Source organism: Melospiza georgiana, chromosome 3, assembly GCF_028018845.1.
Source record: "Melospiza georgiana isolate bMelGeo1 chromosome 3, bMelGeo1.pri, whole genome shotgun sequence".
In the NCBI taxonomy this organism is placed as follows: Eukaryota; Metazoa; Chordata; class Aves; order Passeriformes; family Passerellidae; genus Melospiza; species Melospiza georgiana.
The window spans coordinates 100,465,392-100,480,230 of NC_080432.1; the positions used below are offsets into that span (position 1 = coordinate 100,465,392).

Below are 14,839 nucleotides of genomic sequence, written 5' to 3' on the forward strand. Positions count from 1 at the left end.
GACAGCTCTCTGGAAATGTGGTAAGCATGTCTGAAATTGTTTGAATGCCTGAGTTGTCTGACCATAATTACACATATTATTTCTGCATAAGCAATGTTTCTTGAAAGTGAAGGTGCACAAAAAACAACACATTAGGGGGTAATTCTAAGGCACAAGGAGGATCGACGTCGTCACCTACGCCAGCGTTGTCCTAAATGTGGGTTTGTTGCTCTGTGTGCACAGCCAATGTTCACCCCAAGATGAGGTACGTCTATTTAATCACAGGATCTTCAACATCAGAAGAGACCTTAAGGATCAGCAAGTCCAACTGTCAACCCAACACTGCCACTGTAGGTCCTAAATCACTAAACCATGCCACCAAGCAAGACCTAGATGTCTCTTTAATATCTCCAGGGATGGTGACTTTATCCCCTCCCTGCGTAACCTATCCCAATGCGCCTGGTCACCCTAATGGTGAAATTTATTTTCTGATGTCTAATCTGAAACACCTATGTTTCAACTTAAGGCTGAATATTTCTTTGTTCTAACTTGTGCAAAGCAAGGAGCTAGGTGATAATCAACAAAAGCTTGCTAGCTCTCCTATCATCAAAGCTTTATATCATTTATACATTTTAGCAAAGAAATCACAGTTCACTGACAAGTTACACACTTATTAATTCTACTTCTGTTGGTAAAATTATTCTCTTGCTTCTCATGCTAATTAGTCTGCATGCTCAGTACTTCTCTTGAGTTGGTAGGTTTCTTAAGTCAGCGGACCAGAGGTGACAATCTCTTCCTGTTGGAATTACCTTCCACCCAGTTTGAACTGATCTCCACACAGTTGGTGAGTTGGCTTTGTTAGTTTATTACTTATCTTGGGAGTTTTGCCAAATGTCCTTGTGGCCTGTAAATTCTGTGTCCTTTGTGCCCACTATCAGTAGCACAACCTTCTCCCCAAGCTTTGCTAACCTCTGTCCCTAGACCTAAGACCACTGAAGCGTGTCAAGCCCTAAATTTTAACGCAGCAATTCTACTGACAAGTCATCTATCTCTGTAAGGCAGGGACAGCAACATATCATTGTCCAAACACTTGCCTTGGCAGTGGTCTGCTTCCCAAAATAAAAACCCACCCCTGCACACTCAATTTAACACCATCATGCTAACTACACAAGGAACAAAACCTGTCTAATAGATGGGAGTAAAGTCTCTGCTGTAGTGTTAAATGTTAAAATCAAAAGCTTTTAACTTTCAAACTATGTGCCATGAGGAACTTCTGCCTATGAAAACACTAGTAAGCACGGAGTCTGGACCTTAGTAAGCTCAGAAGCAAGGTGCCAAGATTTATATAATAGAAGAAAATAGTTTAGAAGAATGATTTGAAGAGAAGCTTTTTTTAAAAAAGAAAAGCAATGAAAAAAGCATTGCTTCATGCTTTCTGTGTGTAAAAAACTACATGCATTAGCCTTGTACCACATTCCTGACCATCCATCTCAGATGTGGATTTCCCATCCCTGAAGTGACCAAGGCCAGTTTGGGTGGAGCTTTGAGCAACCTGGTGTAATGAAAGATGTCCTTGCCCAGGGCATAGAGTCTGATAAAATTATTCCCAACCAATGATCACCGTTGTAAGGTCCCTTACAAGGCAAACCGCTCTGTGATTCTACATAAACCTGATCATAGGTGACCACTCTGTTTCTCATGGACAATCTAAGTGACAGCTTCTTTCTCCCTCCACTGGGCAGCTACCACCACACATAACTGGAACAATTGTTAGCAGTCCTCTCATGTGAACCTTCTTTCAGGCCTGGAGCTTTAAGGGAAATTAAAAATTCTTCCTGAACATCCAATGAGGTCTCATGGGCATTGTTTACTGTTAACAAAAGCCACTACCAACATTTAAGTATTTTTGTGCAGTTTGCCTCATATATGCCTATGCCTATTTCCTTATATATGCAGTAGAAAATACCCTTTTCACTAGTTATTAAACTCACTTATGGGAAAAAAAAAGTAGTTCTTCCATATCTTTATTCATCCGTTAATGCATCATTAAAATACCATTATCATGAAATGACAGTCTAAAGAAGAACAAAGTTTTAATGATCTGACTGTTCGTTAAAGAACCTCTGGCACAAGTTTTCAGTGTTAGATGGAAAAAACAGATTATTTTCCGTAGGTACAAATACTTCTGATGGATGTAGAACATAATATCCAAGGTGGGTTTTTTTTATGCACTCATCTTCTCACCACTGATGTGATAAAGCATGGAGCCACAGAAATAAACAGCTGGTAATGTACCCTTAATGAAAGCTTTTCTATGTTACAATAAGTCTAATGCCCTCAGGAGCAAATTTCAGAGGAAAACAAGTCTGGAAGTGCCACAGAGGCTCATTACCCTGCTCCTAGCCATCAAGCCCCCACACTGAACAGTGGCATGAGGCAAGCATTTCCACACTCATGAGATTACCATGGATGTTCTCTGCCACAGAAATAATTTCAAAAATCTGCAACAAGAGAACCAAGATTAAAATGTAATTCTTAATTTTCATCAAGCAGATTGAAAGTGGCAATTCATTTTAAAAAGCATCAGCTTTTTTTTTTGCCAGCTCTAAACAAAACCAATTCACAGAAAGCGTGTCCCAGAAACAAAACACAACTCATGTTTTACATTACATTGACAATAATGAAAAAGTTAAGAACTGCTATCCCACATTATGCATTGTCATAGACAAAACAAAGAGGATGCAGAGGCTTTCAATCTCAGTCAACACACCCAGCCACAGTTAAGCACTCTTGCCTCTTCCCTTCCATGTGACAGCATCAGGGCTGCAGATTGTTTTGTGCATGACACAACGTGACTAGAGGACCTTCTGCACACACCACAAACCAGGAAGCTGGGTTATTGAGAATTAAAACTGAGAAGTTATAACCTTTTGCATGATTTTAAAGAAATAAGATGTGCATTTCAGAAAGAAGTGACATCTTTGACTTCTGTACTATGTAACACCTCAGGCTAATATTATTAAAAAGACTAGGATCATTTTAACTTTAGATTTCTGCAGCAAAAACATTATTTATTCACCAGTGAAACAAAATGCTGCAAGTTTATAATTCACCTTTGGCATACAAAAGAAAAATAAAAAACCTGAACAACTGAACACGCAACATCAACAATAAAATCTTTCTTGTACTAATCCTTCTGACTCACCCTTTCTCATACTGTTAACTAAAATAATGCATCTGCACAGCAAGAAGAGGTCCTGAGGGAAAATAGGAATTAAAATAAAAAAGGTCCCATGATAAAACCACAGCAATCCACTTGATATCCACAGAAGGAAACACACTGTGAACAAAATATACAAACAGTAGGTAATTTAAACTTCTCTTATTAAAATCTGAGATTGGGAAGGAGGAAATCAATGTTTACTATGGGGGCAGGTCAATATTTATGACCAACTGCAGATTGCTTTGGGAAAAGCACTACCAAAAAAAAAACCTCCTAAAAAAAAGCCCTAAAAATCCCCAACCAACCAACCAAGACCCCAAACCTTCCAAACTGGTTTCCATTGATTACAAATTTAAATTTTCAAAGAGCATGTCAGTATAAACTGCAATGAGTCTTGTCTTGCATCTGGGAGTACAGCTCTCAGGTAGTAACGGGTGCTGTACTACAACCTTACATCATACACACACATCACCCAACCACTGGAAAAGCTCAGCAGGAGATGAAGCAAAATTATCAGCCATCACGGGGTTAGCACACTGTGCATGTTTTTAGAGCTAGAGGGTTTAGTTTAGGTTTTCCCTGATGCCAGGATTAAAACCAAGCAGAAAAAGTATTTTCATGGCAGTCAGTTGAAGTATCCAGGGAAGGAATAAACATGAAGACTCTTCAAGGGCACCTATCTTGCTCAAGTCAAAATTTAAAGAGTTACATTTCTGTGCATTGGTGTCAACTCCTTTTAGAGGTTGCACACACACTCATAGCTGTCAAGCAGCACAGGCTGATGCACTAACATCAATGCCTTCAGACCCAGCCTCAGAAAACTCAACTATTTGAAACAGCACGTATCCACACAAGAGATGTATGAAGGAAGCACTAAGTCTATCTGTAAATAAATAATGCCAGTGTCCCTTTATTTAGCCAAATAAAGCTCTGAGAGAAAGGGTAAATAAGCAGACATGTGACAAATAACGAAAACACTCATGAGTGCTGCTTCCCCCAAGCTGCCAGTGGGTGAGCACATCGATTAAGACAGCTCCACTGAGATGCATCTGCACATGTCACATTTGGCAGAGGCCATCAGGAGGAAATTCTACATTAAAAATCAAAAATGTATTCTGTTTGGGGAATTTCACTGGGGCAGGGGGAGACTAAAAGCATTTGTCTTAAAATGACAAGAATGCAAAAAAAGACTTCAGGCTGTCATTACCTTTAATATAGGCACAAGATTACCAAGAAAAGCTTTTAAAAATGCAATTTCTGCACACTGGTATACTGCAGCAGTTTGTACAAAGTGAGAATGTGAGATCATCACAGTACTGATGATGAACCTGTATAATGACTTGGATGAATATTTTTAAAAGACCATATATTACTGACATTCTGGAAAATGCAACAACTATTTTTTGTGCTTCCATTTTATTTATAACATATAAAACAAAAAGTTAGTTAGAAAGTTTCAGATAAACATTAAAGAAACCTCACAACTTGCTATACAATTATCTAAGTGGTTTGGATAGATGGACAAACATCTTGCATCATGTAAAGTTTAAAGAAAGTGTAATGAACTGTCTATTCTTGTTGTTCATGTAAGTCAAGGTCTATCTCAGCTTCAAATCTATCATGTGGCACCTTGTTCCACAAGGCATCTAGGCTTTGTAAAATAAGTAATTATGTTAAAAGTATATCTGCTCTTCTGGCCCATTAGGGTAGCCAAGTTTCTTGTAAAATGAGAAAAGAACACTACCTTTCTGTACACCATGACACTCTCTCATCATATTCATCAGTTCTGGTCCTTTCTTATCTCTTTTTGAACATTTTTAGGGATGTATATCCGTCTCTCACCAAGCCTCACTGGTTGTCTTTTTAGCAAAGAGATGATGAAAACTTCCTCTGTGTACATTAGGGATAGTACCTGTATTTATTTTATGCAGCTGGTGAGCTACATTCACCATTGCTAAAAAATGCCCTAGATTTTGTTCCTGGTTTTAAAAGGGTGACAGACAAACTGGAGCCTCAAACCACACACATCTGAATCCAAATTCATTTCCTTAATATGCAGCAATAATTTTACCAGTCTGAAGTTCTGCAGACTGTAATGTAACATCTCCAACCATACCATTTACAGGCTGCTACTGCCCTGGAAACACCCAAAACCATAACAGGCTAGAAACTGTAACAAGACACTAATGCCATAGCTAGTTCCCTGGAAAGAATCACTCAAGAGGAAATACAGCTCTTTTCACAGCCTAGCCTTTCATTAAGAAAAAGGAGAAAGCTTTCAAGAGAGTCATGCATCTTCTAATCAGAAGCAACACCTTTGGGACATTCTGGTAAGAAACCTCTGGCCTCTCCTAGCTCCTGAGAAGGGCTGCTTTGCTTCTTGCATGAGGAAGTGCTGATTAGCACATGTTCATTTCAGTTCTCATTTAACATATTTACAAGGTATAATTCAAAAACTAAAAGATAAGGAGAGGAATTAATTGAGTGTACAGAAGAAAGATCAAAAGAAGCTTAAAGAGGACTGAGAAAGGTAAAAGGAAGGAAAGAAAACAAAGAACCAAAACCAAAGTAGAATTAATTCAGAAAGACTTCAACTTGCAAGCAGTGGAGTGGTACATTTGTCATGCTGCCTCATACACAGCATTATCAAATCTTTCTTTAAAGGCCTCAAATTTTCACTTCAAGCTGCTGTTAAGAAAACAACTTTTAAAAAGCTGAAGATGCTTACTGTGTGCTAGGTTCCTACACTGGTGGGAACAAGACTCATACACAACAAAAGTGTCATTATGTCCAATTTCACTAAACAAGTGAAGTTTGCAAGTCAGATTCCTACTTCATTCACATGTACTTTAAAATAAAACTGTCACACTTTGCCCATGCTTGCTTTCTAAATCTCTTCCTTCTCAGATCTCCTTCTGGCACACCTTTCTCAGAATTTTCCTATGCTTAAACAGCTCCTCGTCAGTCTTTACAGACCGTGGCAGACAAGTATCACATGCACATGTGAGTACACATGGATATGTAGTTTGGTGTGGCATGCTGTGACCCTACACTTGTGTGCACACTCAGCACAAAGCAGCAGCAGCGAGCCCTGCCAAGGGCCAGCCATTCCACTCGCCTGATCCCAGTGTCCGCATTAAGCTCCAAAGGGAAATTTAAGCAACATCCGTCAGTTAGAGGAATGCAATCAGCAGACAAGAGGTGCTGAACAGCACGAGAGACTAATAATACACTGGCACAGAAGGGAGCTTTTTGGGATAAAAGCTGGGAAGCAGCAGAATAGGCTAGCATCTGCCAAGCTGCACAAACTCATTGTTTCAGGTAGTATCTGCTAACTGTACTGGAGCTCTGAAACAGTACTGAAAAGGTTTTTGATTCTGCTGCACAAAAATAAAAAAAATAAACAATCATCACAACTCTGCAACCCGGAGGTCAAGCACACACTGTTGGATGGAAGAGGAAGATGAGAACACAAGGAGATTGTTGTTAGCATGACAGGGTCTCACCAGCAGATGTAACTGTTGCCCAGACTTTGTGAGCATTAAGGCGATGATAGTAAGGCGGAGTTTGATGAGGGATAATGAGACAGTTCACTGTTTTGTATTTTCACAATCAGGAGAAGTCAAGCATAAACAGGGAGGTCAACTGTCAGCTTTAAATGAGGTAGAAGGATGATTAAGAGGCAGAAGACCTTTACCTGCAAATGCAAATTTAAGGAGACCTTTAGAAAGCTTTTCTTAGAGCAAGTCTTACTCAGTTACATATTTGGTAGGCTTTTGTTTTTTACCATTGCAAAGGCTTCATGGTTGTGAAAAATGGACTAAAAAAGAACTTACCCCAAAACAGACAACAGCTCTTAGTTCTATTAACACAACAAGCAATAAAAGAGCTGACTTTTCCAAAGGTAGCAGAACCAGTGTTTTGACCTTTACAGCTCTTTATTCAGGCGAGGATGGGAGCACCAGGGAATGCTACCCTGCAATGTAAGCTGCGATGCTGTCTCGCTCCCTTCAAAACAGATGCCATCATGCTCTGCTAGCACTTAGCCTTAACACTCCTGTCTTACACCCAAGAAACAGTACATGGTAATTCCCTGGGCACCCCAGTGAATGGCGTCCTTAGGAGGTTACAAGCACCCCAAGGAACTCCCACAGCTCTGTAATGAGTCTTACAACACACACCAAGAAGTGGGAGTCCTAATGAGAACAAAACCAAAGCAAAGGCTGGAATCTACACTCGTGACCAAACACAGTACGTCCTTTTCACAGTGGCATCATTCCACTCTAGATGGAGAAAAACCTTTCAGGTATTGACACATACACCCTGAAAGCACTCAGTATGTGATACAGAAGTTGAATCTTTTCTCATAAACATTCCTTAAAAAAATTTACAAGATACAGTTTTCACTAAACACGGTCACAGAAACACAAAAGTAATTTTGCTTATTCTGATTTTATCTCTACCACTACATGAGGGCTGTCATCTTTATTCTTGATTTCTATCTTCAAGAAGTTTTTAAAACAATTAAACACCCTTAGGCTACAACTTTAAACATGAAGGTCAAAGTGCAAACAAGACTTTTTAATAAAACAGTCCAATTAGTCAGTTGATTCACCTAAGCTGCATATAAATGTGGCGCCACTTTCTAACAACTAGGTACCTGAGGGGAAAAATGGAAAACAAATGCACTGCCCTCTGCACTTGCCTATCTACAGCACAGCCCAAGTAAGGGACAGACTGAGGTACAGTTTTGTGTTTGCACAAGAGCACACTGGCTACAAGTACCTGGTCCATTCACACACTCCTAAATGCTATGTTACATAAAAATATATAACCACATAACACAGCAGAACAAAGTTGCCACACCTGAGTTTATTAGCATTTGCTAAAATGAAGAGGTAGACAGTGAACCAGGTTACCTGACCTTCTCAGAATGTCCACAGACATTTCTAGTACAGCTCTCAGCTCCTTAGCAAAATAATGTCTGCAATGATACTGCTCTTAAAATGCTGCCTCTTGCCACACTGGGGCATGGTAGAAGAGAACTGTGAATCTCCTTTGACATTATGCTCCACTGTTTATTGACCATAAACACTTTGTTCAGTAGGGTCCCCAGGCCAAAGGAAGAACGAGGTTCCCACAGTCCAGCCTCACCATGCATCTGAGATTACCAAGTGATCAGCTGTGGGTGCTGCAGGGGCTGGTTGCACTCGATCATTTCCTCCACACACTCCTGGTACTTTCCTCACATTAAGCAGAGCTTGTTGGGCCTAACTGTGAAAGAGCTGAAGCTCTGCTGAGAAAACCAACCACCCTCAAAAACTGAATGGAAGAAGAGTTTTTTCCGGGGTAAACGTTTTGAACTCAGCTGGCCAGTAACAACACAAGGCAGGCAGCAGAAATTGGAGCCTGGAATACACGGAAGGAAGCTGAACCAGCTTGCTAGCCTTAACTATCTTGTGAAATCTCACCCTGAGAAAGCAAGGACAACTAAAATCTAACACCCATTGAAAAACGAGCACCATCTCTTAAAGATTAATGAGAAAACCCTTGAGCTAAGTCTCAGAGCAACAGGAAGACTGTCAATATTCCTGGACTCAAGACTGTGAGGCTCTTTTGTCAGCATAACTTTAGCCATACAAGACATGCGGGAACACAAACGTCAGACAAGGATAGATAAAAGTATATTTAAACTTTCTGAGTCCACACCACTCTAGGCGCAAAACTCTATGGTTCATACATACTTTCATTAAACAGATTTTAGAAGCCAAGCCCCTGCTCACTCATGGAAGCAGCTTCTGGGTGCTGATGCTTGCCCTGTTGTTACCTGAAGTATAAAAGGGGTTCATTTAAAGAAAAACTGACTTTAAGACAGAAATTGTCTCAGAGTGCACACATTGAGAAGAGTGAACAGCATTCTCCTCTGGCAAAGAGCATCTACGAACAGCTGCTATTATCTGAATGAAGTTTTCTCACAAATGCCTTTGCTGTTCAAAAAGTAAACATGAAACAGACGTCAATGGCCAAGTCCCCACATTGCTTGTATCCTACTCTGCTCTTCCAACTTCCCTGCAGCTGCATCTAGAATACTTTCAAGTGACCAATGCTGGACTTCACCAACATCACGGACAAGGACAGCTTCTAGTACAGCACATGTGAAGCTGCTCCCTGTCTCCTGGGGGACGGATGAACAGAGGAGGCAGCCTTTGCCCCTTGCAGAGTGCTGTCAGGCTGTGTCACAGACGAGTGCAAGTTTACAAGGCAGCACACCCAAGACCTGTGACTAAAGTTACGGTCCTCGGGCACAAAGCACCTGTAACAAAGTTCAAGTCATGATCCGAGCAATCATCCTAAACCGTGTTCAGAAGGCAGGCGGATTCGTACCAAACGCCCAGGAAACTTCGGGATCAAGCACGGCTTGGCAGGTCCCTTTCTCGCAGGAATAGAGGAGGAACGCGGTGACAGTGCTGCCACTGCAGAGCGGCCCGCCCACCCCCGCTCCTGCTTCCCTCACCTTCCTCCCAAAAACTGAGTCTCAGTCCGAGCAGGCAGTGCCTCGGACTCGAGGCATAGACATGCTTTACTCAGACTCATCGAGAGAGCATAAACAAACTCCGGGGCAGGAGCGAGCGCTGCCGAGCATCGCCGTCCCGGGAATACGCCTCGGCTGCCCGGGCAACCGAGCGGTGCCAGGCGGAAACGCTCAAAGTTGTTCTGGCGTTTCAGACCCGCGGTACCAGCGGGGCAGCCGTGCTGCGCAACGAACTGCGGCGGGCGGTGCGTGTGCGCGAGGTAAACAAAGCCGCACCGGGCGGCCGCAACGTCCCCTCCCGCCCGGCCACCGCGGCCGGGCCCGCTCCGGGCAGCACGGCCCGACCCGCGCCGCACCGGAACGGCACCTGCGCCCGCCACAGGGGGCGGCGGCGGCCGCGGCGGAGGCCGCGCTCGCAGGGCTCTCACCCACCTCGTCGCCCCACTTGAGCACGTCCTTGTGGCGGTCGCGCAGGGCGCGGTAGATGTGGAGGAACTGGAGGATGCCGTGCCGCCGCACGTGCTCCGCGTACCGCCGCGTCTCCTCCCAGCTCAGCGGCGAGCCCTGCGACAGCAGCCCCATGCCGGCTAGCAGGGAGGGAAGGAGAGAGGCCGAGGACGCGAGCGGAGCGGGTGCGCCCGTGCGCCGTGCGCTCGGTGCCGCGGGTGCGTTCGGCGCCGCGGCGGCGGGACCGAGCCCGGCGCCGCACGTGACGGCGGCCGCGCGTCAGGGCCGTGACTCAGCACTTTCCGCCGGCAGGCGCCGCCCCCGCCGTGCCGGGCGCGGGGCTGAGCGCGGCCTGGCGGCCCCGGGCGCTCTGGGCGCGGAGCCGCCGGGCAACGAACGGGAGAGAGTCCGGGGAGGCAGGCCCGGTCACCGGCAGCGACCGTGAGCGCCGCTGCTCCGAACGCCCGGCCCTCGCCCCGGACACAGGGGCGGAGGCGCCGCTCGCCCGCACCAGGCGACATGGCGGCGGGAGGGTGTCCCCCGGCAGGACGGGGCGCGTCTGGCCGGGCTGGTGCTCCGGGGGGAAAGGGACCCTTGTGGGCCTGAGAGTGCCAGAATAATGGTGCTGACTGAAAGGCCCCAAAGCGCGGACAGTGTGCGAACGCTTCTGTGTATTTTACAGATCAGAGCACGGGGAGAACTCGGAGTGGTGCTCGGAGTGGGTGGAGTGCAGTCCAGAGAGGGCGTCCCTCATCCCCCGAGGATTCCGCTCTGCATCTCTCCGGCTGCGGAACCCTCGTGCTGGGGTGCCGAGCAGTAAGCCCAGCCCGTGAAGATGCTGAAAATGAGTTTGTAAGCCGGGGGTTGTTCTGGAGGGAATTGCAGCAGCATTGTGTCAGGAAAGAGGATGCGGGGGCCTGTCAAAGCGTGAATTTTACAGTCCATAAAAAGTCGAAGGAAGGCTTATTAGTGTTAAGTTGTTACTAAATGAACAGACCAAAGGCTGAACGTTAACATGAAGGGAAAGTTTCGCACTGCTGAGAAGCAAAGTTCATTACTCTTGGACCCTCATTTTTACATTTACAAAGCTCATCATGGGCCGCAGGGCTGGTACAGTGATAATCCAATGCTTTGAGAATTAGTAAGGTATTTAAATTGTGATGTAGCCCACTGATGGATGAACTGTATTATTAGCTATTTCATTGACTGACTGACTATACTTACAAGAACTGTTTGCCTTATTCCAGGATATGAGGTGCCTAAAGGATAGAATAAGCTCCCAAGATAATAGAATAACAAAACTGAAACACATTAGTGGAAGATACCAACTACTAAAGTAAAATGACTCAAAAGTGTTTTAATGGCTTAAGTTTCTACACAAAAGGCAGCATTGACAGAACAAGGAGTAATAGTTAAAATAACAAACAATTTATAATGACCTTTTTTTAGGAGCTCATGATTTTTTTTTAAAAAAAACCTCATGGTTTTGACAGAAATTGTACAGGCTGGCCTGATTGAAAGCAGTGCTGTTCTTGGTACTATAGTAGATTTGGAGATGGCTGTTTGACTTAGTTTGGTGGACAAGAAAACAATCTTTTCTTCTAGCTAAAAAATCCCATAACCTTTTTTGTTTTTGAAACATCAAGACGCCAAAAGTCTCACACTTGGCAATGGTAGAGTCTGATGAGGCATATCCCTCATGTGAAAGCCAAATTGTACTTTATTTCAGAACTAAGGGGACAAAGCCTTGCATGTTTGAGGGCAATTGCACCAAAATATCAAGATACCATATTTGTGCCATCATGCTGCCATCCAGCCTCAGCTTTTCCACAGCTTTGAGTTACAGCTGAAGCACCTCAGGAGTCCTGGCAGTGGAAACGAGCACCTGATAGCCGACAGCTGTGTCAGCCCCCTCTAGCTCTTGGGGCAGTGAGCCTGGGTCTGGAGCAAACCTTGTTGTATCAAATCAAAGTTCATGTTGTCATCTTACAAATCTGAGCCAGGGTGTCTATACTGTTTAGGGTCCATGCTCTCAGTTCACTTGGCTGACAGCAAGAGCCCTGTGTTACTGAGAAACTTTTCTGGAAGAATTGCGTATTTGGTATAATCCCAGCTGCTTTGAGTGTGCTGGTGTATAATGCACTGTAAATGTTTCCAGCAACATAAAAAAATTTTGAAATTAAGATCAATTTTATTGTATTGCAGGCTGCTATTGCACAGTCTGTTCTCTTCAGCTGATCACTAATGCTACTCTTTGACCTGCAATTCAAGAGCACATTTTCCATGTCCTGTCTTTCTCAGTATTTAAACTCAGCTCATTTTTGTGTTCCTTTAGTGTCAATATCTGCTGTATTTCCAGTCCTGTGTGCTTAGTCTCATCAACTATTGAGCTAATACATTGTTTGTAACAGAAAATCAACGTATTTTCCTTTTGCACCAGTAAAACTGATAAAGATGTAAACTCTTTCCTCACACTGCAATCTCTAGCATAACAGCATGACAAAGTCAGCTCTGTTTATGAAGTGTTCACCACCTTCAGCTGAAACCTTTTCCCTCCAGTTCTATTGTATGTGTTCTGGCAGTGTGGGGTGATCCCTAGTGGAGGACTAAGCCATTCTAAAGTTGACAGCATCACATGCAGAAATGTTCATTTGCACATCACCTAAAATACGACTTCAAGACAAACCACCATTGTATAATATCTGCCCACATGCTTAATGTTGTATAATTATTTCCAGTACACTGAGTATCATGTATAATTACTTCAAATACACTTAAGTGGAAAAAAAGCTTCTCTGAACATAGAGGCAGTACTTTGGATGATGTTACTGGTTTACTCTGTACCCATATCCCCAGCCCCAAGGCTAACTACCTTTTCTGAATGGTTCAAAGGAAATAGTTGAGGGGAAAGGCTGGTGTACCTGTAATTTGGTAGGTTGATTGGAGGAGAATATGTGACTTGCAGCTTGCACAGCAAGGAGCTGTTTGACACGTTCCTGTCATTCTCCACAGAGGATAAGTCACTTTTTGTTTTGTATAGCTGCAAAGCTATTCAAATCAGCTGCCACTAAATCTAAATAGAGTAGCTTGGCTCTTTGAGAATATACCCACTGGGAGAGATGAAAGATATGTAGACTCATAGGTGAGGCCACTCCTACAGAATCCTTTCTTTTGCTGGCTGTCATTAAAAGTAATAAGTAGCGAGGAGACGTCTTGTGATGAGGCTGTTATTAGAAGGAAGAAAGAAAGATTTGTTTTACTTCATGAATCATCTGCAAAAAAATTTTAAAGCAGCTTTGTTCAAGGTAATTTTTGAGCTGGCATTGCTGTATTTGGGTTATTCTCTGAGTAAAATGAAAAGATTTCAAATGAAACAGTCATCTTCCAAAGTTTTTAAATTGTATGTTTGGTAGAAATTTTATTTTTTTTTTACCAAATATTTTTATGCTTCCAGGTCTATAATTTATGGTAGGCACTTGTGTCCAGTATAATTGACTCAGGTGAGCAGCAGATGCAGTATCTGCTTCCTTTTGAGTGAGGAGGCCTCCAGACATTTCCTGAGGCACTGGAGAGACCTGTGCTCAGTCAATTATTTCTTGATGCAGAAAGTCTTGCTGACTAGCAACTTGGATTAAATGATCTCTCTGGGGAGTGAAGGAAGTCAGGACACTGAAAATATTCAAGTGAAGGATCTTCTGATGTGTCTTCCAGTTAAAGTCTTGCTGCTATGCATTGAGGAATATGACTAATGGGGACTTATGCTGGTGTAACTAATAATACTTTTTCCTCTCCAAGCCAACTTCTCAATTAGTGTATGAGAGACACGGGTGTGGCTTGTCATTACTGCTTTAAAATTTCTTTTTCTTGCTGTTGCCTGATGTAGAAATGACTGTAGTAGCATGAGTCTAAGTGGTGTATTTCTAGGAATTATTTTGTGAATTGTTATTTATAACCGTTGGTTTTGAGGGTTGGAGTTTTTTTCTTCAGTAAGGATGAATTGTGCATTTCATTCTATAAAGTTTCATGCATTTATGTAAAAAGTGAATATAATCATGTTGTTTCACCACTTTGGTCTTTATTAGCATGTTCCTTTTGCAAGGAACTTGAACTTCTCATTTCTGAGTAGCCCACATATTTTTTGCTGTGTCTTTGGACAGGACACAATTATGATGCCTTGTCTGACTTGGGCATACCTAATGGTGCCATGAATGCTGCTGGCAGTAATAGCAGTTGTAGTGTGTGAATTACCCTGCACATTGCTGAGCTGCTCCCTCTCAGAGTGCTCTGGCATGGTGCCTGATGCCCATTGCATCCTGTTCACCTTTTTGTCCTGCCACCACCAGTTCCCTTGGAAGTGCACTCTCCTACCAATTCAGCTGTCACTGTGTCCAAACCTGTCCTAAAGAGGCTCTTTGATGACATGCACAACATAGAAAGAATTTCAAAGAAAGCAAGAACTTCCAAATTGCTTTCCAGTTTATTTTCTTTCCAGCATCTTTTAAGATGAAGACCCTTTATTATAGGATTATCTTTATAGTCTTTTTCATAGGCTGACCTGTGGGTTTTTTTTTTTCTTAGTAGATACCTGTGTAAAATAAAAGAAGGCCAGGAGCTTGATAGCAAAGCTGATGGCTTCCTCCTCATCCTCTCTGCATGTT

At 43.1% G+C, this 14,839-nt stretch overlaps 1 protein-coding gene and 1 long non-coding RNA gene across 2 annotated transcripts in view; one reads left to right on the top strand and one right to left on the bottom strand.

The window, feature by feature from the left end:
* GCLC (glutamate-cysteine ligase catalytic subunit) overlaps positions 1 to 10,374 on the bottom strand; it is a 36,741-nt gene extending 26,367 nt beyond the window's left edge. The window contains exon 1 of the mRNA XM_058021112.1: positions 10,167 to 10,374. Within this exon, the coding sequence (XP_057877095.1) occupies positions 10,167 to 10,316 (150 nt within the window). The 5' untranslated portion in view covers positions 10,317 to 10,374. The remainder of the gene's footprint in view (positions 1 to 10,166) is intronic.
* Positions 10,375 to 10,536: 162 nt separating this feature from the next.
* On the top strand, positions 10,537 to 12,655 carry LOC131081392 (uncharacterized). Its single transcript, XR_009114257.1, has 2 exons — positions 10,537 to 10,622; positions 10,864 to 12,655. It is a non-coding gene; the product is annotated as an uncharacterized LOC131081392 (long non-coding RNA).
* Positions 12,656 to 14,839: the final 2,184 nt, after the last annotated feature.